Below are 26,254 nucleotides of genomic sequence, written 5' to 3'. Positions count from 1 at the left end.
TTTTTCCTTTCTTTTAACCATTCTCTGTAGTCATCAGCTTCTCACCAGGAAGAACTGATGAGACAGACTTGAGAGAAGAAAAAACAAAAGCAACTGTTTTGATCCAAATAAACCGATAAAATGATACTACATTTTATTTAGGAGACACACACATATATAACTATGAGCCAGATGCTGCAAGCCATTGAAGAAAAATATAATAGTATTATTATTTTGACAGAATTTGTCATTTTTATTTGTTTTTGTAGAGAACAAAGAAGTATATGCTTGGATGTCTACAGAGTTTATTTGACTTTCTTGGGGTTCCTGTCAATTTCTATTTCTGCAAGTTCTATCAGATTCCTATGTAGAATAATATACTTTTTGATGTTTTTAAAAATTATTTTACTTTATTGGCATTATCAAGGTGATGAACAGAGGGATTACAATTACATGAGTTAGGTAATGAGTGAATTTCCTTTGTACAGTGTCTTCTGTTCCCTCCCTCTCTCCCAGAGCCTCCCTCCCTTCTCTACTCTCCAGTTATTTAGGTCACTTTCACTAGTTTCCAGTGAGCTCCATTTTTGCATTTTGTACACATTTTACATGGAGTTTTATACCCCCTCCCCCTCACAAAGATATATACTTGAATACATCATATATAAATAAAGAAAGACAGAATCATTAAGAAAAAATTTTAAGGGCCGGGAGTTTGGCCCAGTGGTTAAAGTGCTTGCCTAGCATGCATGAAGACCCGGGTTCGATTCCTCGGTATCACATACATAGAAAAAAGCCAGAAGTGGTGCTGAGGCTCAAGTGGTAGAGCTCTAGCCTTGAGAAAGTCCAAGGACAGGGCTCAGGCCCTGAGCTCAAGCCCAGGACTGGCAAAAAAAAAGAAAAAATTTTAAGAGAGAAATCTCTTGCTTCTCTATTTTGGAATTTGTTTATATGTATAATTTTATATAAATAAATACAGGCACATATACATTATGCCTTTTTTTCCTCTTTACACTCTTTTGGTCTCACTGTGGGTGAGTGAATAATATACTTTTTATTATTAATTTATTATTACTATTTTATTACTAAAGGAATAATTTCTGTGGGCCAACTGAGGTAGAAACAAAACAAACAATAAAATCAAGCAAACAAACCAAAAAATCAAACCTGGGAAGTTGAACTTTTTATGATGGTCTTTACTCACTAGGTTAACGGAGTGTTTTATTATATTTTATGACTTTGAAAGAGGACATTTAAGTTTCAAAGTAGTGATCTTTCAGGAAACTGTTTTCATGAAATTTTTCTAAAACATATGTGGCAATTGTTTGCCTGTAAATGAATTTTCCTACATTGCATTTGAAAGTGTTTCTTCTTGAAGTACAAAGGCATGCATCATAACCTCTCATTTCCCCTATTATTTTGCTTCATAAATTCCTTTTTCATAGACTGAACAATGCTTTTGTTTTCTTTTTTTAGTACTGTCATAATTATGAATTAGTCAGGTCCAAATTAATGAGATTTTTTTGTGTCTGCTCAGGACAGTTTTGCAAAGAGCTTTAATGTGGAGTGAAATCTCCCTCTGCTCTCCATGTAAATGGTCTAGTCACATTGAATTTAAGTGAAAATTCAATAGATTCATGAGAAGAGAAAGGTAGGGAAAAAAAGGTGAAGGTAGTACCTTCCTAAAGCTGTAGCTTTGAACATAATTATTGGTACTCAGTACTTAGGATTTCTGGCTTAGTTCTGAATCCTGTCCCCAAAGTGTCCTATTGTGTGAATGATGTGTGTTAGAGTCCCAGTGACACTTGCTACAAATGAGTTAAGATAGGACCTGAGGAATGAAATGCCTTGATTTTCGTTCCTTTTAATCATAGGATCATTATCTCTAGTCCCCAAATTTTCATCACTGGAAAGATCTGATGTGACAGACTTGAGAGAAGAAAAACCAAAAAGCCAATTGTTTTGGTCTAGAATAACTGTCAAAATGATACTATTTAATTTAGGAACACACACATATATAGCCATATGCAATTTGCTGCAGGCCAAGGCAAATGTAAAACTTGGTGTACTGATGTGACTAGCAAACTATTCATTAATTATTCCTGACAAAAATGTAACTATCACTACTAATAATAACTGATATATTTTTGTTAGGTTTTAATATTTTAATGAACTGTCACTTGTGTGACATTTCACAAGAAATTTAACTAGGCAGCAGCCTTCATCTTTCTTATGGCCATCCTAAATAACCTAAAAGTTTTGCTTCATTTTCTCCCTCCCTCCTTTGATTCTTTTCTCCTTCCTTTCCTCCTTCTTCTACCTCTCTTTTCTTTTTTTTCCTTTTTAAAAAAATTTATGAAGGGCCAGGAGGTTAGCCTAGTGGGCACAAAGACCCACGTTCGATTCCTCGGTACCACATACATAGAAAAAAGCCAGAAATGGTGCTTTGGCTCAAGTGGTAGAACTCTAGCCTTGAGAAAGCCCAAGGACAGTGCCCAGGCCCTCAGTTGAAGGCCTAGGACTGACAAAAAAAATTATGAATGGCCCAACCAGAGGAAAAATACTATAACTAGTTTTCTCATGAGTGTTTTCCTCCTGCAAAGTACAAAACAAATATTTATGTCTAAGTTGTTCCTTATCAGTTCATCTGAGAACTTGCATTATGAATAGTACTAGATTCAGAATAGTTGTTTAGCAAGAGAGCCAAGATGGAGAATGGGATTAGAGGACCAGATATAGAGGACAAGACTGGAATCTTGTATGAGTTCCACTCTGGAAGATAAAATGTTAAGGCTTAGTGAAGATGGACAGAGGATTTTTAATTGTTCATTCTGTCATTTTCTGTAGCTTATCAAATGAAAACTATGTAATGGTTATTAGACAACAATATTCCAGAAAATAAGAAAATCAAATTCACCTAGCTAGCTAGCTCTCCTCTGTCTGTCACTCTACTTCTCTCTTAATTTACTATCCTCTTGCCTTTCAAGCATGCCTGTAAAATTCAGTCCTTTAAAACACTTGGAATTGCCTTCCAATTAGAATCAATAACTCCTACTTCACAAGCATATCTTTGTAGATCAGGGATGTCCTTATGAGATGCTTGATTTTCATAGGCCAGACAGGAAAGATCACCTAGCATCACCTTTTGTGGTTGGAAAATCTTTATATAAGATTATCTTTTTCTGAGTCAGAGGTAAGGAATAGGGATATTGATGTTCTCAAGGGTTTCGTACTCTGGTAAAGGATTATAATAATGATTAGGAGTGTACCAAAGTATACATCATTAAAACATTCATGAGATTGGGGGCCGGGAGTTTGGCCTAGTGGTAGAGTGCTTGCCTAGCATGCACGAAGGCCCGGGTTCAATTCCTCTGTACCACATACATAGAAAAAAAGCCGGAAGTGGTGCTGAGGCTCAAATGGTAGAGCTCTAGCCTTGAGAAAGTCCAAGGACAGGGTTCATGCCCTGAGCTCAAGCCCAGGACTGGCAAAACAAAAAACAAAAAACCAAAAAACATTCATGAGATGAGTGGTGCCAACTCTACTTATATGAGTTTGTTTTGCTTTTGAACTCAGCCTGGGAGTTGTTCCTGATCTTTTCAGCTCAAGGCTACCACCCTACCCCTTAATCTATAAGGCCACATCTGGTTTCTAGTGTTTAATTGGAGATAAGAGTCTTGGACTTTTGTGCCTGGGCTGGCTTTGAACTGAGGTCCTCATATCTATGAGTATGTTTTATAAATACATTTTTATGTGTGAAATGATTTTGTATAATCTTCAATTATTATAGCAAAATGTCTGAAAATGACAAAATAGCCATTCATTTGGCTCTAGCCAAATAAGTTAGGTTACATTTATGAGATGAATTTCTGTGCATTTAATACAATACAGCATCTCACATATTACAAAATAAAGAGAACTCCCTTATATTTATCCAGTAAGATAAAGCAAAACCATCCAACAAATAATACCAATATTAATACTCCAAAATGAAAAATAAAATTATAGAAGTCTATGGTTTATGTAGAAAATTGTATATAGAATATATGGTATATGTTATATATATATTATATACACATATGTAGTATATGTGTTTTTATGCATATAATTCCTCAGTATGATTCAAAAAATAAACTTGGATAGAAGAAGCTAGGTAGTTGAGAAAGAGAAGCAGGAGAAGGCTGTATTCTTTAATGCCTTTTATATTTTATTATGAATATTTTATTACATTTTAATAAAATAAAATTACATAAAATACAAATATCTCATTGTTACAGTATCTCACTTTGTTATCTGATATATTGGATTTATTTGTATTTGGTTATTTGAAATTGGATAGGGAAGGGGGGAAAACCAAGACGGTGGGGGGGGGGTTGGAGGGGAGGGTAATGGGGACCAAGACATGTGAAAGGGTATCAATATATGTGAATTAATCCACCTTCTATCTGGCAAATATCATGTAACCCTTTTATTAATTACAATAAAAATATAAATAAAAAAATACAAATACCTCCAAATAAATTGAAAATAAGAGAATTAGGAAAAATGAGCTTCAGGTGAAAAATTTGGATATAAAGACAAATTCTTTTCCTTCTTTTACAATATTTTATAAAATGTATGAAAGACCAAAAGACACAACTGCACTTTTCTAAAATCTGTGAAGTTGAAAGTGGGAAGGACATGAGAACTCTTGATCCAATCAGTTCAGAATATTCTGGCTCATTTCTGGTTGTCAGAACCATATGAGTTTGCCAACGGCAAACCCTCCCTTATTTAGAAGAACTGGTATTCTTTAAGTATCCTCTACCCAAAATTTTGAGTTTTGGGGGTGCAGCTGTATGGGTTTTACATCCTCTTCTCACTGAAAATTGGGTTCTTATCAAAGGAGGCTTGTATTATTCATCCGTTCTGGGTTGAGGGACCACTGAATGCAGTGTTATAGGAAGGAATAAGACTGCTAGCATCTATCTTTCAAGGGAAGAAATTAGTGCATTTTCTCATTCCCACTATCTGCGGTCAGCAAAGAAACAAAACAATGTTCCGTGAAATAGTAATAATCATGAGCCCTGTTAACTAAAAGTCCAGTGAACTGTGCTTCAGCCCAAAAATCAACATAATTTCTAGTTACCAGAGATGCTATTAAAATGCAAATGGTTTTGCTTAAGTGGCTTTATGTTCAGGAAGATAATATACATTTTTTCAATCCTTGTTATGTTTATGTGTTTGTTTTAACAATCCCTTTTACATTGCATTGATAACAAATCAAGTCATTTTCTAATAATATATAACAGTATGAGAATTGAAGTATAAGATTTTGTGGCAATTTACTTACTCTATTTCTTCTTTATGGAAGATGTAAAGAAATAATTTTGGATTTAAGTAGTAAAACTCTCTAAAAATGTAAAAGATTTCTATTGTCATGGCTGACCATGAAGTATGTGTTATATATCTAACATTAATATATATGAAAGTCTCTCACTGAATTGTTGAATATATAGATCCTAAATCTATTCTAGAATACATAATATGTAAAGGCAATGTTATAGAAAGGAGTAAGACTGCTAGCATAATATCTAATATTATGTATTCTAGAATGCATAATATCTAGTTTCTGGAAACTCTAGATGTAGTACAAGGCTCATATCTCATTATTTGTTACATTTATTCATATTGCACTTAGTTTTCATTGAACTGATTGCAAAATGTGAGAAAGAATGTCTACATGCTTTATAGAAAACCTTTTCCTCTTCTTTTCCCCCTCAAAACCTGCTGTAAGACTTTCTACTTTCCTGCAGCATACCTTTGATTGTTTTAAAGTACAAATAGCAAAAGTTAAAAGCTCACTGAGAGTAAAATTACAACTTAAACTTTTGTGGAACTGGTTGCATCTGAAAAATGACCTTTAGGGTTGGGCCACTCACTGGTGTTTCAAAATGAAAATCTTCATGTTACACCCTACCCGCCCATCAGGTTCACGTGGGTGCCATTTTCAGTGTTGGCACCAACAGTAATGTTATTTGTTCAGAGTCCTATTTCTAGTAAGAAAGGACTAATTGGTATTCACAATAATTACAGGGGATATATTTGGGCCCCTGGTTCCAGCGAGGGCACATGTATTTTATAATTTAGAACTTCTGTGATCCCCTCTACTGGCCAGTTTTTTTATTTATTTATTATTGGTACATAAAATACTGAGGCTGATAACCTTATAAAGTAAGAGGTGCATTTGGCATATTTGGATGTATTTGGTGTATTTGGATCCTCGCTGTCAGAAGAGCCCATAAACACGGTTCCTATTTCCTGGCCTCATGACAACATCATGTTTTACAAGAGCATACTCAAAAAGGAGAGGGTAAATGATAAAACAAGAAGCCAGAAAGACTCATGTCCCAGGGTTGCTGTATTTATAATCATTGACTTTGAGGGAGACTAGCCAGCACTGCAGAGAAGATATCTCATGAGTGTCGTGGCTACTCACCATCCACTAGGCCCCACTAGTTAAAGATTTTCTTTACTTAAAGCCTACCTCACTGGGAGCCAGGCCTCCAGCACATGAACCTGTGGGAAATATAGTCAAAATAAGTCCAAATAACTTCATTCACTTTTTTTGTTAAAATGTCTTCTTTACAAACTATAAGATTAGGTGGTATATAAATGTATGAACGGAAACTCCATAGGTTCAGTGTAGAACTCAGTGTAACTCCTTAGATTAACAAAAATCAAAGTTCAGCCAAATAAACACAGGGAAATGGGTACTTGAATGGGGTGGAGTAGAATAATGGGGAAAAGATGAATGGGGAGAAGAGGTGGAATGCATTCAAAAACTTAATGTATATCTTATAAAACAGAGAAAAGTGAAGGAAGTAGGTTGAGAAGGATGAGTGTGAATGTCAAAATGGGTGACATTGATCAAGATTCATTACATTCATAAACCTCTTTTTGAATGGCATCTCCTTTATACAACTACTTAATGATCATAAAAATAAGAAAAAAAGAACTCATTGTGCTTCTTGTCTCACATTTTAGAACATTATTGAAAAATTCAAAACAAATTCAATCCATATTGCATGTGATGGACTGTGATTTTGTTTGTCAACCACATCTGCAATACTTAAAATTTTGATACTTTAGAAAGGTCAGAAGAAGAAGGTGGAGAGAACAGACGCTCGGTGGAGTATTTCTGCTTTGAAGCCATTCAGCGTCCTTAGCAGCTTCCCCAGTGATTCCAGGGCCTCCATAGGATCTGCAATCAAAGTTTTGATATTGAAAAAAAATGGAGGTGGATTAGTGGGCTGAGTCAAGGTCTGAATCCTGGTTTTACAGACAAAATTTCTTTATTTTTGCTGTTGTTTTCCCCTTCCTATTTAGAGCATCGTGTGTACTGGTCAACGTCAATGGTACCCAGACCCCTCCCTGGTCCACTGTATCCAGTCATGTGAGGTAAGAAATCCTCTTCCTCAAGTCCTGTTCAGAGTGGTGGCCGGCCTGTCTTGAATGGCCTGTCTCTCTCCTACTCCTTTGCTCTTTCTGTGGTTTCTAATATATAACTATGTTTACAATCCTAAATTCAGAATAAATTAGCATTCCTGACTTTTTAGTTTGAGAAAGATCTTCAGGATTCACTGATTCTTTTTATTAATAAAAAGCAAGTTTAGGGCCAGGAGTGTGGCCTAGTGGTAGAGTTCTTGCCTAGCATGCATGAAGACCTGAGTTCAATTTCTTGGAAATACATATACAGAAAAAGCCAGAAGTGGTGCTGTGCCCAAGTGGTAGAGCTCTAGCCTTGAGAAAACCCGAAGACAGTGCCCAGGCCCTGAGTTTAAGCCCCAGGACTGGCAAATAAAAAATAAATTTAGGGCTGGGAGTTTGGTCTATTGGTAGAGTGCTTGCCTAGCATGCACAAAGACCCAGGTTCAATTCCTTGGTGCCACATACATAGAAAAAAAGCTGGAAGTGGTGCTGTGGCTCAGGGTAGAGATCTAGCCTTGAGGAAAGCCCAAGGACAGTGCTCAGGCCCTGAGCTCAAGCCCAGGACTGGCAATAAAATGAAATGAAATGAAATAAATAAATAAATTTAAGCCAGGTCCAGTGGCTCATGCCCGTAATCCTAGCTACTCAAGAAGGTGAAACCTGAGGATAAGGGTTTGAAGCCAGGATATCTGTGAGACTCTAATCTCCAATTAATCACAGAAAAAGCCAGAAGTGGTGCTGTGGCTCAAGTGGTAGAATGCTAGCCTTGAGTAACTGGAGCTCAGGGACAGTGCTCAGGTCCAGAGTTCAAGTCCCAGGACCTCCCCCCCCCCAATAAATAAAAGAAACAACAACAACAACAACAAGGAAATTTAGAGGTAAGTTAGAATTACAGCTTTGGGATTCGATAAGCAAATCTTGTTTAAATGTAGTTGGATTAGGCTTTTGCAGAGCATTGTCCCACAGACACCTTTGTGGGTCAAATGCAGTGTCTAAAACTGCTTTAATTGAATTGCAAGTGTTTAAACATTGAGACTTTTTGCATGAAATGCAAATGCATATTCGTGCTATTTTACACAACCCATAACAAATAGAAATAAATATAAAAATTATTTGGGAAATGTCATTCTTTTAAAAATAAAAGTATGAGTGTTTGGTGGTTATGGCCACAGTCAGCTGGAGCTGAGGGCAGCTGCAGCTTTAAAGGGCAACTTTGTTCTATTTCCACAGTTGCTAGCCTGAGAACATCCCTCCTTATTTGAACCACCTGAGTCACAAAAGCATCTATGTATGTAACCCTGTGGTAGAGCTATAATCTAATGGTCAGTGATGTCGACAGGACTTTTAGACCCTCAAGAAAATCTGTCTACTTGACCTTGGATGGTAATCCATTGGGGATCTTGAAGCATAGTTAATTCCTGGCTAGGTTGTCTGGAACTAACCTAACAAAGAAAAATCAAGAATGAGGCAAAACCTTGTGGGGAGAAGAAGATCCAGGAATCTGGAAGACAGAAGAAAGATATACACACCCTATAGCCAGTGACAAATGCAAATATTCTAGCCTCAGTTACATCAGCATGTTTTTTTCTTTTTTAATCCAAACCTCTCTGGAAGTAAATAAGCGATTTAGCAGCAATGTCCTAATAATTTTGGCTCCTCCTTGTGTACTAGTGAGAGCTGTTTTACTGCCATTGATTTCCAGTGTCCTCCTCCAAAACACACCCAACCCACACACATGTCAGTTCCTCTATTCTTCTGTATTTCTCTGTCTCTCATTCTAATTCTGGGAAACTAAGATGCACACATTGCAAGGAAGGGGAAAAGGGCAGGGTTTGAAAGAAGAGGGAAAACTTGGTGCGGGGAGTGATACCCATAAAAATAATGTCCTGCAAGTGCATTTTGAGGGGAAAATGCTAGCGCGAGAGTGTGCTTTGTTACAGGGTGGGCCAACAAAACAGCTCATCTTCTGCCATCATTAGAAAAACAGATGGCAGTGGGGTGGGAAGGCAAGAGAGAGAGAGGGAGTGAATCATCCATTGGGCAGGGGGCAGGAAGGGGGGAAGAGGAGGCCAGGGAAAGATGGAGATAAACAGACAGAGGAGTTGGGGAGCTGGGAAGAGATCAAAGGGATCCTGAGAATTCCCTTCTGCCGTTTCTATGCATGATCGCAAGCAGGAGGATGAATGTCAGGGCTTGGAACTGGCTTTGGTGTTTCCCAGAAGGTTATGATATGATGCTTTCCCCAGTTGTCCTGCATCCCAGTACACACTCTAGAGCTCTTATTCAGAGTTTCCCAGGCAGCTATAGGCCTCCTGCTGAGCTGACAGAGTAAAGTTCCTTCCTCCCTCCCAGACCCATATCATGAACCTCTGCTTTTTAACCGTTTGATAGGTTTTAGTTCCCCACTCCAATGGATCTCAAAGTGTGGGCCCTGAACTAGCATCTCTAGCCTCATCCAGAAACTTGGTAAAGATGCACATTCTCTGGCTACACCCTAGGCCTACTGACTCACAAACTCTGGGCATGGAGCCCAGCAGTCCATTTTAACAAGCAGGACCACTGGGGGATTCTTCCAACCACTGAAGTTAAAGGACTACCACCTATACATTGTGGAAGCCAAAAGGAAGATTCCTAACCTATGTACCCCTAGTTTGAAATTTTCATTGTCCACAAATAATTCTAGCCAATATTGTTTACATTTTGATGTTTCTATATTATTTTGAATTCTTTCAACATTGTTATTCCCAACTCCCTATGTCAGGAAGATTTGAAAATCTGGTGTTTGGCTTCTGTTCATTCAGGAAAGCTAGAAACAAGAAAGTTCACTTATGGATAGGAAGGAAGAAGCTAATAAAAAGAGTTCATACCCTGGTATGGAAAATGACCTGGGTAAGAGAAGAAAGAGAAAGAGTTTTGAAGGAAAAAAAAAACGAGAAGAAATGTGAAAAGGGAAAACAACGAAGAAGAAAATAGCTGAAACTGGCATGGATGAGGGGCAGGTTGGCTTGGCCGTTTTTTTATTCTTTACTGGAAAAATCAGCTAAACATATTAGGGAGAAGAGAACACCATCAACAGCAGCCAGAGGGAAAACAACCCTGAAGCAAGATAAGGCAAAAGAGGCCTGGAAGGTGAAAGGAAGTTTTTTTTTTTTCCTTAATTAAAAAAAACAAAGGCAGCCCAGAAATTTGAGCTCAAATTAGACACTTTGCAACCTAGTGTCCAGAGGGGATTCACTGTTTTGCTTTCCAATACTGAAAATAATTTGAGATGTCCCCTTTAGCCACTCAGCCTTGTAAGTGTGGGGTGTGTCATTCATTATTTCTCTCAGTAAGCCCAAGGCAGTGCACAGTGCACTGCCTGCTTCCTGTCTCTCCTGTCCTTGTTTGCGTCTTTTCTCTTTTGCCATGTGCATTGTGCCCTCAATTTTCCACTACTATGCTTCTTGGGTTCAAGAGGCACCTACAGGGTTTCTTCTAACAATCTTGTTGAAATAATTTCCTCTTCTTATTGTGACTCGTATTTCCATTGTTTGAGCAAGAATATGTGGGCGTTAGACATCGGGAATACAAATTTGTTCATATGTCAAATTCTATCATTCTAGTTGCTTTTCTTGACATTCCTGACCTGAATTTGTCTTGTATTTTCTGTTTCTTTCATAAGTTGAAAAAGGACAAGGATGGCAAAAATGTTGAAGCCAAGCAAATCCTTGGTTGACCAATGGTATCAGCCTCAGTCACTTGATTTGGCCTGGAAAGTGAGACACAACGTGATTTTCAGGACCTGTTCTGAGAGATTAATAATGTATTTAATATTATACATGGCTCATAATCCATTCTTATAAAGTGGCAATATTTGTTGTAAACTCTTAGCCATGGTGTAAATATTGACTAAGTAAAAAAAAAAAACATGGGCATTGCTGATGATGTGGCTTCAATATAATCAGGAAAAAAAACTCAGTGAAAGTAAAGGAGCAGAATCTGGCAACAGTTTCCACAGAGAACCACTGAGACTTTTTTTATATAATTTTATTGTAATTAATAGAAGGGTTACATTATATTCGCCAGATAGAAGGTGTACTACTTCACAAACTTTGCTCCCTTTCTCATGTTTTTGTCTCCATTTCCCTCCTCCCATTCTCTGCCCTCATGTTGTTTTCCCCCCTTCCCTATCCTATTTCAAATAACCAATTAAACATATATACAATCTATCAGATAACAAAATAAGATACTATAACAATATAAGATAACCAAAGGACAGCAAAAGAGATGAGAAATAACATAGTACATTAAGAATGACAATCACACCTTATGACTCTTATTTCTATATCCGGGAGGTCCTTTCATTTAGCCTCATCCTATATGGCCTTATGTATCTAGGTATTACCCCATTGTGAACCTCTGCTAGGAGAGACCAAAGTTTCACAAATTACTTGGAGACAACTAGCTGTCTTGCCCAATCATCCACCAAATCAGTAGTCAGTGTTCTGAGTAATTCAACTCACTCCTGCTCTTGTCATCCTGTCTTAGGCCTTGAAATCACTCACTTGAGCTATAGTAGCAGTTTGTTACTTGTTTTCCTTCGTCTCCTTTGGCCTTGTGTCTAAGGATTGCTCTCACCTTGTCTATTGTTATAACAGAATTCTTTCTGCTCTATATCCCAATATCCCAAGAACTCTCCATTGTTTTCACATTTCTGTCAATAATGAATCTGCAGGTCGTAAATAGATTTAATATTCCCATCTCTGTAGTAGTTCACAAGTGAATAACACTCAAGTCTCGTAGATATGACAGTTCAGGATGCAGCAATACCTATTTCTATAATTGTTTGATAAACATTAATAGGTTATGATAAAAAACAATTCCCCCAGCAGTGTGGCAGTGCCTCAAAAGGCTAAACATAGAACTCCCCTATGACCCAGCAATTCCACTACTTGGCATTTACCCAACCACCCAGAAACAAGGACATACTAAACCCACTAGCACAACAATGTTCATTGCAGCACTATTCACCATAGCAAAGATATGGAACTAACCTAGGTATCCCTCAGTTGATGAGTGGATCAACAAGTTGTGGTATTTGTACACAGTGGAATTCTATGCTGCTGTCAGAAAGAATGACATCGCCCCATTTGTTAGGAAATGGAAAGACTTAGAAAAAATCATATTAAGTGAAGTAAGCCAGACTCAAAGGAACTTAGGCTCAATGGTTTCCCTCATTCATCATAATCAGTAGAAACCTTGGGCTCTACTAGCAGAGATTTGCAATAGAGCAAAATCTTGATACATAAGGACATATAATGTGAAGCTAATTGAAAGGACCTCCAGGATAGTGAAACAAAAGCCATATAATGAATGATTGTTGTCCTTAATGTACTATGTTGTCTCTCATCTCCTTTGCTGTCCCTTGGTTATCTCATATTGGTATAGTATCTCACTTTGTTATCTGATATATTGAATTTATTTGTATTTGGATATTTGAAATTTGATAGGGAAGGGGGGAAAACCAAGATGGGTGGGGGGTGTGGGGGGGGAGGGAAATGGGTACCAAGACATGTGAAAGAGTATCAATGTATGTAAATTAATGCACCTTCTATCTGGCAAATATCATGTAACCCTTTTACTAATTACAATAAAAAATGTTAAGTACAAAAACAAAAACAAAAAAAAACAATTCCCCCTTTTTGCTCTAGTGGTTAATTGGAGATAAGAGTCTCATAGACTTGAGTGCCGGGGCTGGCTTTGAACTGAGATCCTTAGATCTCAGCCTTCTGAGGAGCTAGGGTGACAGGTATGAGCCACTGCCTTCAGAAGTTACTCCTGAAGTTTAGTACATATGTCATCTTAGTACAAATGAAGTATCCCTATTTTGTATACGAAGCTCTACCCAGTGGAGCACTGAGTACTTGTATTTGCCTTTCAACATTTCCTGGACCATAGGATCAGGTGATGGTTTCTTTTAGAAGTGTGCTTAATGCTACTGCTTATTTTTTTTTATTTGTCGTGGGACTTGAACTCTGGGCCTGGGCATTGTCCCTGAGCTTTTCACCTCAAGGTTACCGTCCTACCCCTTGAGCCACAGTACTACTATGTTGCTGCTTATTTTAAAATGCAGGTTCTTAGGTTCTGCCTCTCATTTTTTATCTTTTAAATAAAAAACCTGCTATAAAAACTCCCAAATTATTATTATTTAACAAATACTCCAGATGTTTCTAATGTAGGTGAACTTTAAGGAACACTGGGAAGGGATTAATACTTTAGCAGTTAATTGTATAAAGGAGTGGGTGCTTAGCTCATAGCTTGAAAGAAAAGAATACATTTTATAAAAGTTCTGGGATACATTTTTTAAATCACTTGAGATAAGACAGAGTTCAGAGGATTCAAGAGAGTGGTAAAAACAGCTGACAGAAAAGGTTAAGACTGATATTACTGCAAATCAGAAAAGGCTAGATGGTTTAAAAATACGGTGAACTCTTTTTAGAAAACCAAACAATTATGGCTCATCCTGGGAAAACAGCAGCCTAGCTCCATTCTTCAAACAACAAACTACATACAAAGAAGTTTTCAGTAGACCTATCAGAAAGCCTGCACACTTTCTATATATTAGTATTCTTATCATTGACCCAATTCCATTTTCTCAGTGTGCAGCTTTCACTCCACAGGCATTGGAAGCCACAGAAAGTAACAAGTATTAATAAAATTGGTATCAAACACTGGATACTTATACCTTTGGAGGAAAATAATCAAAAGATCCTGGTTTCCAAAGTCTATAAAGAAAAAGACCAGCACAGTAAATATTTTGTAGAGAGTACAACTTATAGTTATCACCTGCCCCAATATAAACAGAGCAGAAATTGGTGGATTTTAAATACTGGATGAACTGAGTTTTAAAAATAAATCTGTGGGCAGATAATCTGAATGTTTTAACCTTTGTATAAGATTATAAAGGGCAGAGTTTCAAAGGTACACTGGTCTTCGGGGAGTTTCAAAGAAATGTATTTTTTATTTTGCTGGCAGGGATAAATATATCATCCTGTCTCAAACAAGAAAAATAGTACTGTATTCACTTTTTCTGTAAACCTAACACTGTGGATTTAAATATAAACAGACTTGTGTTTTGTGAAAGAAGTTAGTGGCTATATTTTTATTTGTCATTACCATGAAAGTGCTACTTCTATGGGAATTTACACGAGGGAATTGGGAGTGAAACATGGAGCTTTGGGGACAAGTTTAATTCTGTTTGAGTAGCTGCATTACTGAAACATAGGTGGGGAGTTGTTTTGACTTTACACATTTAGTTGTTCATACCAACAATGCTTCCATCACTAATTCATTCCATCTGCTACACCATTCCTTGGATTCTTTCTTCTTGTTGTCTTGGACCTCTCTCTGTTCTCCTTTATTATTTATATTCCAGATGGTAGTCCTGTTAGCTGTGTCTGGTACACGGGCTTCTTCTTCACTCATGGCATTGCCCGGCTTTCCTGCTCTGAATCCTTAGGACCAAAATATAATTCATGAGGTGGAAAATAGTGGCATGAAAGTTGAGAGGGTTTTTTGGCACTATTTTTTCTCACCCGGAATCTGAGCCAACACAGGGGAAAGAAAGCTAAATCCTGACAGACAAGACAACATTTAGGGGATATGTTTTATTCTAGGGTACAGAATGCTTATATAAAGATGTAGAATTGACATACTCAAAGGAAGAGCAAACAAAAAGAGAGGACAGGGAAACCTGCTAGAGAAAGGTGAAATCTACCTGAGATAACGTATGAATAATACATTTTAAGGTCCTTCTGAAAGAAGGGCATTGTTAGAGTTCTGGTCCTATATTTTTTAGGACAAGATGGTGTGTGTGTGTGTGTGTGTGTGTGTGTGTGTGTGTGTGTGTTTATGTGCGTGCATGCGCATGCGTGCGTGTGTGTGCATGTGTGTGTGTGTTGGTGAGTGTGTGTGTGTTATTCTTCTCATTAGACCATATGAGGCTTCATAGTAAAATGTCACAATCATTATGAATTGGAGAGCTCTGATCAAAGAGCAGGGCTGAAATGTGTAAGTGCCTGCAGACTTTGTCGTGTCCTGTCTTGGCTACAGAAGTAATCTCAGGCTCACCTTGAGGAAGGCATGCAGGAAGACTAACCATTTGAAAATGACCAGGAAGGCAGATAATGCTGCATTTCAACAATGGATCTCTGAGACAAGACTGTTGAGTAAGAATAACCTTGGCCCACAAAGAAACATAATGGTCTAGGACTGTGATGTGGTTCCCATTTGGGGACACTGCCTCGTCTGGAAACCTGCTAGCTATGTGGAGGCTTAGGTTCCAACCTGACTTGTTAATTGGAAAATCTAAGGGTGTAGTCCTACCTCAGTCTTAAAAAGTCTTCCATGGTATCCAAGGTAGTCTCAGAAAAGCAGTACCTTGCTTGGAGGAACATAGCACAATGCTAAGGTCCCTTTCTTTGTCCCAGAAAGCTCTGCTCTCTTTTCTTTTTCTTTTTTTTTTTAAATTTATTTATTTATTTATTTATTTATTTATTTATTTATTTATTTATTTATTTGTTGTCAGTCATGGGGTTTGGACTCTGGGCCTGGGTTCTGTCTCTAAGCTCTTCAGCTCAAGACTACCGCCTTACCCCTGGAGCCATAGCCCTACTTCTGATTTTCTAGTAATTAATTGGACATGAGAGTCTCATGGACTTCAGTGCCCTGGCTGGCTTTGAACCATGATTCTCAGTCCCATCCTCCTGGTAGCTAGGATTAGAGGCATGAGCCACCGCATCCGACTCTCTGCTCTCTTTTCTGCTTAGCTGTGTAGTGAAGTCGTTCAAATGTTTGTTTGTTTCTGTTTATTTTCATAATACTGGCTACTTGCTGTATTTATCTTTATTGCTATGACTTTACTAATATGCTTTTCATCACTGGTTAGCCCAAATTACTCTTAATCAATGTCAGGGCTTCGTAGTATTAGAAAAACCCAGATGGAATTCAAATAGTGACCAGATAGAATTACTATTTGTTATTCAGAAAGCACTCTCACCTGTGCATGTCTATGAATTCTTTATTAAAAAAAGAAGAAATTAATGAATCATATTTAGTATATAAGAAAATTAAATTCTCTATTCCAACTTTATCAATTTTGCCTTGTATAAATGCTCAGCTAACTTACTTCTTCTTTATTTGTATATTCTTAGTCAAATAATAGTCAAAAAAATTAAAACTTTTCTTTGTTATGCTTTGGCTGTTTACAAACCAGATATTATAACTATTTCTTCCTTGCTTCTCAGAGAACAGATCTTCTGGGCCTAATTTTCTTTTAGTTCATGCCAAATTCTTTAGGATTCGTGGGTAAGAAGGAATTAGAAAAATGATCATTAGAGTTGGGATGATAATGTCCTACAAACAATGATGGCAAGAGCTATTAAATTTTTGGTATGGATGCTGTAGGTCCTGACAGATCTAAATCTAAATATGTGTTAGACATGTTAAAATCCAAAGAGAAATTGAAAATTAGCTTCAGTTGGAACCGTCTTCCAGGCTAACTAGCTGCCAAATTCCAATCCCCTTGAGATTTGTTTGTGAATTTTGCTGCCAGTTTTGTGCAATATCTGCACCAGCCTGAGAATCCAAGCATGTCTTTAGGCCTATCCAGACTCCCATTTGGTTCAGGGCTTCACTTCAGAGTCTCTAGCTGGAATCTCTGAAAATAGGATTCCAAATGTTAATTAAGACTAGATTTTTCTCTTTGAAAACTAAAACCATTGTGTTTTTTTTTAATTCCCTGATTTTGAAAAAAAGTAAAACTTTAAATGCACAACCATGCAAATTGTAAAACCTCATTTAGGTGAATGACATTTTAAGAGAGTTTATGCTGGTCCAAACCTCCCCTGGAGCATCTCTGTGACATTCTGGTAGGCTTTGTACCAGGCTGTAGTTTGCTTCATTTGTTCTCTGGGTCTCCTAGTGAGCCCCCTTTCATTCTGTTCTCTCTCTTCGGACATGGGTCATCCTTTTCCCTTTTCTTACTGGGCCCTTTGCATACCCTTTGCATAAGGTACTGTTCTTCCCTTTGTATTTCTGCTTCATCTCTTTTCATTGCACTTCCAGTTCTAGTCCCTACTTGCAAATCATTTAGTGATTAAATTAATATTTAATATGAATAGCTGACGTGTCGGCATCATAGGAAAACACTCTCTTCTTGTATATAATCTGCCAGGCCTTTCAATTATGTCCCAAAAATTGTGCGGTGCTTGTAAGAATGCACAGTAAATGAAGTTATATCTACAAATCATTTTCCCCTGTCCACTTTTCATTGGGACATTGCTCCAAGAAGGTATTTGCTTTTCAAAATGTATTTTAAATGCTTTTTAACCATGGCACAAATGTCTGAATCCTCTAGGACACTAAATGTTTCTTCAATTTACCATCACAGTAAATGGCATAACTCCTTCATTAAATGGCCAGATAGATGATGTCTTTCAGAAATATGAGTAATTTGAATTTCTAACTATCTGGTTAAATAGATATGATTTTGCGTGGAATTATTTCTATTTTATGAACTAAGTCCTAGCAAAACCTTGAAATCTATCATACTTATTTTTAAGAATATAAAATATATATTTATAGCCAGACTTCAGTGACATGCCTGTAATTCTAGTTACTCAAGAGACTAAGATCTGAGCATTGTGGTTCAAAGAAGTGGTGCTGTGGCTCAAATGTTTGAGTGAGCACTTGCCTTGATCAAAGGAAGTACAGGGACAGTGTCCAGGCCTTGAGTTCAAGCACCAAGACTGACACCCACTAACATGCACACACACACACACACACACACACACACACACATATGCACACACAGGTGCATTCATAGGTGCACATATGTGTTTATATTCATAGGTGCACATGTGTGTGTATCTATATATTGGTTCTTTTAACTGAAACAACCATAAATAGAGAATTAGATACCATTCACTGATTACAGATGTCTACAAACTGTAGAAAACAGCATTTGTAGTGACCAAATGCACATTTCAGGTCTTAACTATCTTAGCTCGAGCTCCATCCATATTAGACATTTAGTTGTAAAATCTTTATCTTAGTTGAATACATTTATCAGGTTCGATAATTGAATTTTTCCCCTAGGTTTCTTTAAAATGCCAGCAGTGCCTGCTCTTTTTTCCTGGGCCTCTATTCCCTTCCAAGAGACCACATTGAGTGTCTTTTTGCTTTTCCTTATTCACTCTTTATATTTCTTCCTCAAATTAGTGTATGTGTTTTATTGTATCTCTACCCATCTATCTATATAATATACCTCTACTAAGGCTGAAATTTTTATTTAGGACTTTACTGGCTTTCTAATGGTAAAAGGTGAAGTTTATTTCCTACATGACCACATACACATATGTGCACATACACATGTACGTACATGTTCCTCTGCCTTTGTGGGTACTTGGTAACTGTAGGCTTTTTGGTGTGTAGTATTCCAGGAATTTAGGTTTCTGTTTCCTTGAACCTGTTTTGTCAACCAATACCTGCCTGATCATTTTTCAATTTCTTAGATGTTGAATTCCCTACTGGCTACGATAAACTCTTTTGATCTATTTTGTGCATTCATATTTTTATTCTTTGCTGTCATTTGACAAGCAGATAAAATGAAGGAAGAATACTTTTCCCCCCAAAGTTGTCCCATGATGTAGTAGTAACAGGTGTTAAACAGTATTTCTTCAGAAGCCTCTTACCAGGGTAAATGAAACCACACCCACTGCTATGCGTGACAATCTAGTGCAGAGCATGGAGGACCAAAGGTGAAGGAGATAGGAGGGGCTACACATACTATTGCTTCTGAGTCTAATGGGAAGGGAATAACAATGATTATAAACTTTGTCAACTAGGAGATGAAATTCAGAAATACCAGATATGGCAGGGGAAACAGCTTCTCATTTCTTTGTGTAGACTTTCTCATCTCCTTCTGGTTGCTCAGGGTGTTATTATTCTTTGATTTCCTTTGTACTCCATATCCAATTCATTGGACAAGCTCTACCTGTAAAACTGATCAATAACTCAACCACTTTTTTCATTATTTCTGCTACTTCCATCTTGATGTGGACTCGCTTTACCAGCATTTGGATCAACGCAGCTCCTCCCGGCTAGTCTCTTTCCTCCTGATCACTCATAGACTCTTCTCAGCACAGCGGCTAAAATATAAGTTAAATCTCAGGACTTCTCTGATAAATGCTTAACAAGTCCTCATTTCACCCAGAGTAAAAGCCAGATTCCTAACAATGGCTTAGGTCATCTGCTTCACCAAAAGTCTCCTCACTGGTTATTTGTTGACCATCCCTTCCTCTCAGCTTATCTTCAAACACAGCACCACAGAATTCCTTATACTGCTAAATCTATTACTTTCTAAATTACTATGCTATTCATTGTTATGTTTCATGTCAATTTTCTCCACGGAGTTATTTCATGGGGAGAGAATGTTATTCAGTCTCATTCACGGTTATACATGAATCCTCTAATGGGACACTGTAGTGACTGGCATGTAGAAGATGCTCAATTTTTAAGCAAATGAGTTTGACAATCTAAGAATATTCACAGAATAGCATCTGGGTAGGAATCTTAAGAAGCAGTCTAACAATCGAAAAATTTTGCTGATATGTAAAAAATAGAAAGATTGTCAAAAAAACCCCTAAGTTTTATGACTCTTTTAAGAACTTTTTCTATTCAGTGCTTTTTGTGTCAAACTTAAGAGTGTCTCCTGGGGCTGGGAGTTTGGCCTAGTGGTTAAAGTGCTTGAATAGCATGCATGAAGACCCGGGTTCGATTCCTCGGTACCACATATAGAAAAAAGCCGGAAGTGGTGCTGAGGCTCAAGTAGTAGAGCTCTAGCCTTGAGAAAGTCCAAGGACAGTGCTCAGGTCCTGAGCTTAGCCCAGGACTGGCAAAAAAAAAGAGTGTCTCTTTTTACTAAGACAATGAGGAAGGGGATGAAATTTAGATTCCTAGGGTCTTTTCAGCTCTTTTGAAGACTATGTTTGTATTGGAAAAAGACATAATTCCCACATAATGCCTTTCTTCTCTTTGAGTGTATGATTCCCCCCCAAAAATCATTTAACTCCTAAAAGAAAAGAATATCTCAGTTGACATAAAGTTCTTTTGGCTCCCAAATGATAAGCCATTTGCGAAAGCACTTGTAGACTGTAAAATGCTGAAAGCATGTTTCGAACTATCAGCATTATTATCATCCCTTTGTGTGAGAAGCCTTCAAAAGCAATCCCAGGCCAAGACAGGGAAATGCTTGAAGGAATGTTTCCCCCATGCTACCTACTGACAGTTCCCACCAAGGAAGACAAATATTTGCAGGAGGCATGCATTCGAATCTGCAGTAAGGAAGGGAAGGAGAAACTGATATTCTGCTTCTTTCGACTCCATCAGACTCCTCTCAGTCTTACCTCTGGGAACTAGTTTTTGTATCTTTTTAACTTTCACTATTCCATACTTAGACACTCAAATTGTATGGCAGAACCTTGATTAATGTGGCTCATGACAGTTCCAATCTGAAGCTTCCCAGTAGCATCTCAGCGTCAACAAAACAGCTTCGTATAGAAGTTTCCTTTAACCATGTCACCCATACAAGATAAACATCCCTCATCATGGTTCACCTTTAGTTCTTTAAACTGAGTAACAAAACCAAGTCAAACAATATCCATGCACCTATTTTGGCAAGAGTCAGGCTTATCGCCTGTCCCTTTTCTCAATACCCTTAACCCAATGACACAGAGAGATTGTTTTACCAGCAGGCTCTTCATGGTCTCTTAGAACCTTATATATTGTTTTCCATCGTATTTAAGATCAGCCCTGAAAACTTGGCAAGAGAATTATTCCAATGGGTCAGGAGGCCCCTGTGGCTTTTTTCAGGCTTGTTTTCCACAGCTGATTCTAGCCTACAATATACTTTGCAAGAATAATTGGCTGGAGATCTAAGTCATAGCAAAAGGGCCACCTCTGAAGCTGCATTTCACACTAGTGAGAAAGCCAACAACAGCCTTCCTGCAGCACAGAGCCTGGTGTCTAGTTACACAGACACAGACATATACAAACACATACACACCCATGAAGAATAGACATTAATGCCCGTGAATCCAGTCCCATGTCACTTATGGCATGTTCTTTTAGTCTGGGTAACTATGTTTCTATTTTCCCTTTCTATACCCTCCTCATTCTCTGTTTTGCCCTCTCCTTATCCCTAAACCCCACTGTCTGTACAAATTCACTCCTGATTCATACTGGGAAATCTCACATTTTTGTTGTTATTGTTATTGGAGTCATTAGATATTTTCAGTGCTAAAATAAGAAAGAGCAAGAGAGGAAGAGAGAGGAGAGAGAGAGAGAGAGAGAGAGAGAGAGAGAGAGAGGCCTCAAACAAAATAGTTCTAACCCAGTAACACATAATACTGCATTCCTACATCTTCCTACCTCTCTAGGATTAGCTACAGAAGCCATGGCTCCAAGTTCCAGCACACAGAAAATTTGTCCAGCCTCTTTGATATGAACCTCATTCAATTCTCAGTCTCAAAGTTTGCTGTTGTCCACTATGGCTAGGATGTATGGAATGTCACTGTTTAGCTCTTCCCAACTTACTCCACACTAACAAAACTATAGTCATTTTTTCTGGCTATTTCTTCATGTCGCCACCTCAAATAGTATTTTCTGGCCAGGCACAGTGGCTCAAGCCTGTAACCCTAGCTACTCAGGAGGCTGAGATCTGAGGAACATGGTTCAAAGCCAACCAGGGCACTGAAAAAATCCGTGAGACTCTTATGTCCAATTAATCACCAGAAAACTGGAAGTGGCACTGTGGCTCTAAGGGTAGAGCAGTAGCCTTGAGCAGAAGAGTTCAGAAACAGAGCCCAAGCCCAGAGTTCAAGTCCCATGATCAACAAGAAAAATTAGTATTTTCTGGGTACCTAATCTAGGTTTAGATTACAGAAGTGAATAAGAGATTCCCAACATAGTGTGTACAATAAAGACTAATAAGCTTGCTGTCTAAGCAATACTAATCCAAAGATATGAAACAGATCCACACAAGACTGGAGAATAAAGCACAGTTTAACCAAAGGACTTGTAGAGAATCATCACCTGATGTGAGCACGAAGGATAATTAGGAGAAGGTAGAAATTCATAAGTGAGATGAGAAATGGCATAAAGCAGGCACTGAGTTCTTTTCTCTAAACACCATGTTTAACAAATGATCCACAAAAATCAGTGTCAATTCAAATTCACTCTACTCCCAAGACATTGTAAAATCCTTATCCGGTTTCAGAATTGAGTTTGATATCTAGACACAGAAGACTGACATTTGGTTTACTGGCCCTTCTCTTAATCTGGAGCTCCACATGGTGAAACCATAAACTCCGTCTCCCACTCAGTTCAGGTACAAAATAGAACAGAAACAAAGCAAGCACAATAAACATTCCCATTCAAAAAGAGTAATGAGAGTCATATGAAAGTCACTTGATTTAGAGAAATTCTGAAATCCTGTTGAGCAAACGTTACAAAAGCCACTGTTGTGAGAAAGGTAAGTGTGTCTAAGGGTAATAACTTTTCAGTATTCCCCAGGAGCAGCTCCACTTGATCATTTTTTGTGGTTCTTGGCTTTTGTCTGGGCTATGTTTGAAGGTCCTTCTGTCCCCTCATCCATCCTCTTTGGTCACATAAATGGAGCTTTGGGGAATATTTCTTTTTGAGAAGCTGAATTATTTTGTCCATCTATTTTCTCCTGTTATAAGACAGAGAAGGAGACTGGGAGTGCTCAGGCCCTGAGTTCAGTCCCCAGAACTGGCAAAAAGAAAAAGACAGAAAAGGTCTCCTTGTGTTCTCTTACAATTAAATCTCCTTTAATCCAGATGGATGGTGATTTGGGCAACTCATCTCTTCACAAGTTTTCTGGTCTTGTTCATATTTTAATACCAGTCAAATTCGTATGCCAAAATTATACTTGTAAGTATTTTCAAGAACTTTATTTTTCTGTCTCTTTCTGCCTGCCTGTCTGCCCCACCCCCTCTATAAGATTGAACATGCTATTTTTCTCATTTGTCTGGCAATGTGCTTGTCTTTTCCAGGAGTCATTTTTAATAACTTCAAAGGTTTCCTATGTACGACCCAATCCAACTGAAGGTTTTAACAAATGGTTTAATTACGTTGTTAATTGCTAAAACTGCTATGACATGTAGGCCAGAATATTTATTACTGTGAGTAGAGAGACATGGGAACTAAAGAATAAGCAGAGTTGGAAGGGAATATCAAGTATTAAAAATTCAATGACTTCCTAGATATGGTGGTACATACATGTAATCCTAGCACTCAGGAGGCGGAAGAAGGGAGACAATGTTTAAGGCCAGCCTGGGTCTTCAGGGATGGGAGGGTGGGTGGAGGAGAGAGACAGAGAGACAGAGGACAGAGATTTCATAATTGCAGTATTGAAAAATAAAGCATTTTCAGTTCCATAATGTAGTTGACTTTTAGTACCCATGAGCAACTGATTGTAGGATGCATATTTATATCAAGCTTTGCAGACGTTCAATTCTGGAGAGGTGAGAATAATGCACAGAGAGTAATATTGAAATACATTACATCTATGTACAGAGAGGACATAAGGGAGAGCATTAGAATCTCCTCAGTAATGGAGTGTTGGGAGAATAAAATATATGCATGTGTATGACTCCACAGTGTGATGAACACCTTTGTGAAATTAACATCCACTAAAATGTATGTAGGGATGTAGGGAGAGGGCACCACTGCAAGACAAGAAGTCAGAGGACGGGGGTTGAAGAATAGTAAATATGGTTGCAGAACTTTATATGCACAAATGCTTATTTTAATTTCCTCCCAAGGTTTTTATTCTATCACTTGAGCCATGTCTCTACTTCTAGCTTTTTCCTAGTTAATTGAAGACAAATGTCTTACTACCTTTCTGCATGGGCTGGCTCTGAACAAAGTTATTTCAACCTTCTAAATAGCTAGGATTACCAGCATGAGCCACCAGTGCCAGACTACATTCATGTTTTATTAGTGTGTGTCTATATATGTATGTGTAATACACATGACACATATGTGTATATGTGTGTTTATTATGTCAATAGATGTGTATGTATATAAATATAGAATACATATGTGTGTGACATATATACATGTACATAGTTATATATGATCCTGATATGCTTACTTTGAATGATCAGTTACACCAGCTTGTAGAAGGCAGAAGTCATCTTTAATTATCTGTTTTAACCCTATCCCACTGATAATTTAATATTAAACAATCTAGAAATATTCCCATTTTGCGAAGTGTTATTCGTTTTCTTGTCTTCTTTGGCCGTTTTTGTCATATATTATTTGGTAACTTCCATAGGCTTTAAAAATTGTATTATTAGGATTCAGATTTGAAACTAGTCCTAGAATTAATAGAGAAACTAAAAAGCACCTTGAATATGCATTATGTAAATGAGAAGGCTCTGAACAAAGAAAGATTAAAACATATGCCCAATGTTCTCCAACCTCGTTTTTTAGAAGTTTAAGCTGTGTAAGTTTAATTTTCAACTCTATTGCTCATTTTCTCAAGTGACCTTGGAGCACAGCCATTTGTCTCACTTTTTCCATCAATGGAATATGGATAATCAAATTAATCTGCCTCACCAGGTGATGTGATAACGAATCAAAAACGAGATTAGATTCAACCAAAGTCTTTCTATTGTGGGAAATATTGACATAGGGGATGTTTGTGTGAAATGCTGTTAAATTTCTACCATTGTCTCTGGTTCTGGAGTCACTTGTGACCCAAACATCATCGTAGCTAAGATAAGGGTACCTAGATCCTGCCTGATTGGGCCATATCATCCCTGTACTTGCCTTAAACCCAGCCAGATGTTGTTTCCAATGGCCTAGGAACAGTATAATGGAAGCCAAAGGTCTTTTTACTGCTAAGATCTGCTTTCTGTCTCTTTTTCTTTTTTAAACTTATTTGTCGGGCCGGAAGTTTTGCCTAGTTGTAGAGTGCTTGCCTAGCATGCATGAAGACCCAGGTTTGATTCCTCAGTGCCACATACATAGAAAAATGTCAGAAGTGGTGCTGTGGCTCAAGTGGTAGAACAGTAGCCTTGAGAAAGCCCCAGGACGGTGGCTCAGGCCCAAAGTTCAAGCCCTGGAGTGGCAAAATAAATAAATCAATAACTTACTTGTCATACTTTTCAGACACTACTGAAAGTTGGGAGGTTGATAAATATAGGACATAGCTAAACTGATAAATCCACTATATTATTCATGTTTCTGGCCCATGATCAATTAGCAGGAAATGTCCTGCTAGTTGGGGTTGGGTTTTCCAATTTTGTATAGAGTCATGTTCAGAGTGTTGTATATTCTCTCATTTCTCCCCTACACTTACCTTCTTGAAATGGTACTCACATAGTACCAGACACAAAAACCATTTTTTGCCTAAATATTTTGTCTTTTTCTTTAAATTGGAAATACATTTTAGTTGGCTGCTTTCCAGAGGAATAGGAGAAGAGCAGAGAGCAGATACTGTGACAGAGATGGATAAGTTGGTTATAAAGATTGTCAGAGTTGCAGAGTCCAGTATGAAGTATGGGGTAAAAGAGAAAAATGAAGAGACCAAGGGACTAAAGACAAACTTTGATACAGCACTGCTACTGATATTCAACTATAATGAGCAGAGCACACAGTTTCAGAGCTCAGTGTTTCGCATACAAAGCTTTGCTTAAGAATTTTGTTCCCCTAATGGCTACTTTACGCATCATCCTCA

The 26,254-nt window shown here is 37.8% G+C and overlaps 1 protein-coding gene across 1 annotated transcript in view; it reads left to right on the top strand.

The window, feature by feature from the left end:
- The window catches only part of Pappa2 (pappalysin 2), a 232,828-nt gene that overhangs the window by 189,768 nt on the left and 16,806 nt on the right, over positions 1 to 26,254 (top strand). The window contains exon 20 of the mRNA XM_090339770.1: positions 7,345 to 7,416. Coding sequence (XP_090195896.1) covers positions 7,345 to 7,416 — 72 coding nt within the window. The remainder of the gene's footprint in view (positions 1 to 7,344; positions 7,417 to 26,254) is intronic.

This window comes from Megascapheus bottae, chromosome 10 (assembly GCF_031878675.1).
Source record: "Megascapheus bottae isolate mThoBot1 chromosome 10, mThoBot2.hap1, whole genome shotgun sequence".
NCBI lineage: Eukaryota > Metazoa > Chordata > Mammalia > Rodentia > Geomyidae > Megascapheus > Megascapheus bottae.
This window is presented reverse-complemented; position numbering and strand designations above follow the sequence as displayed.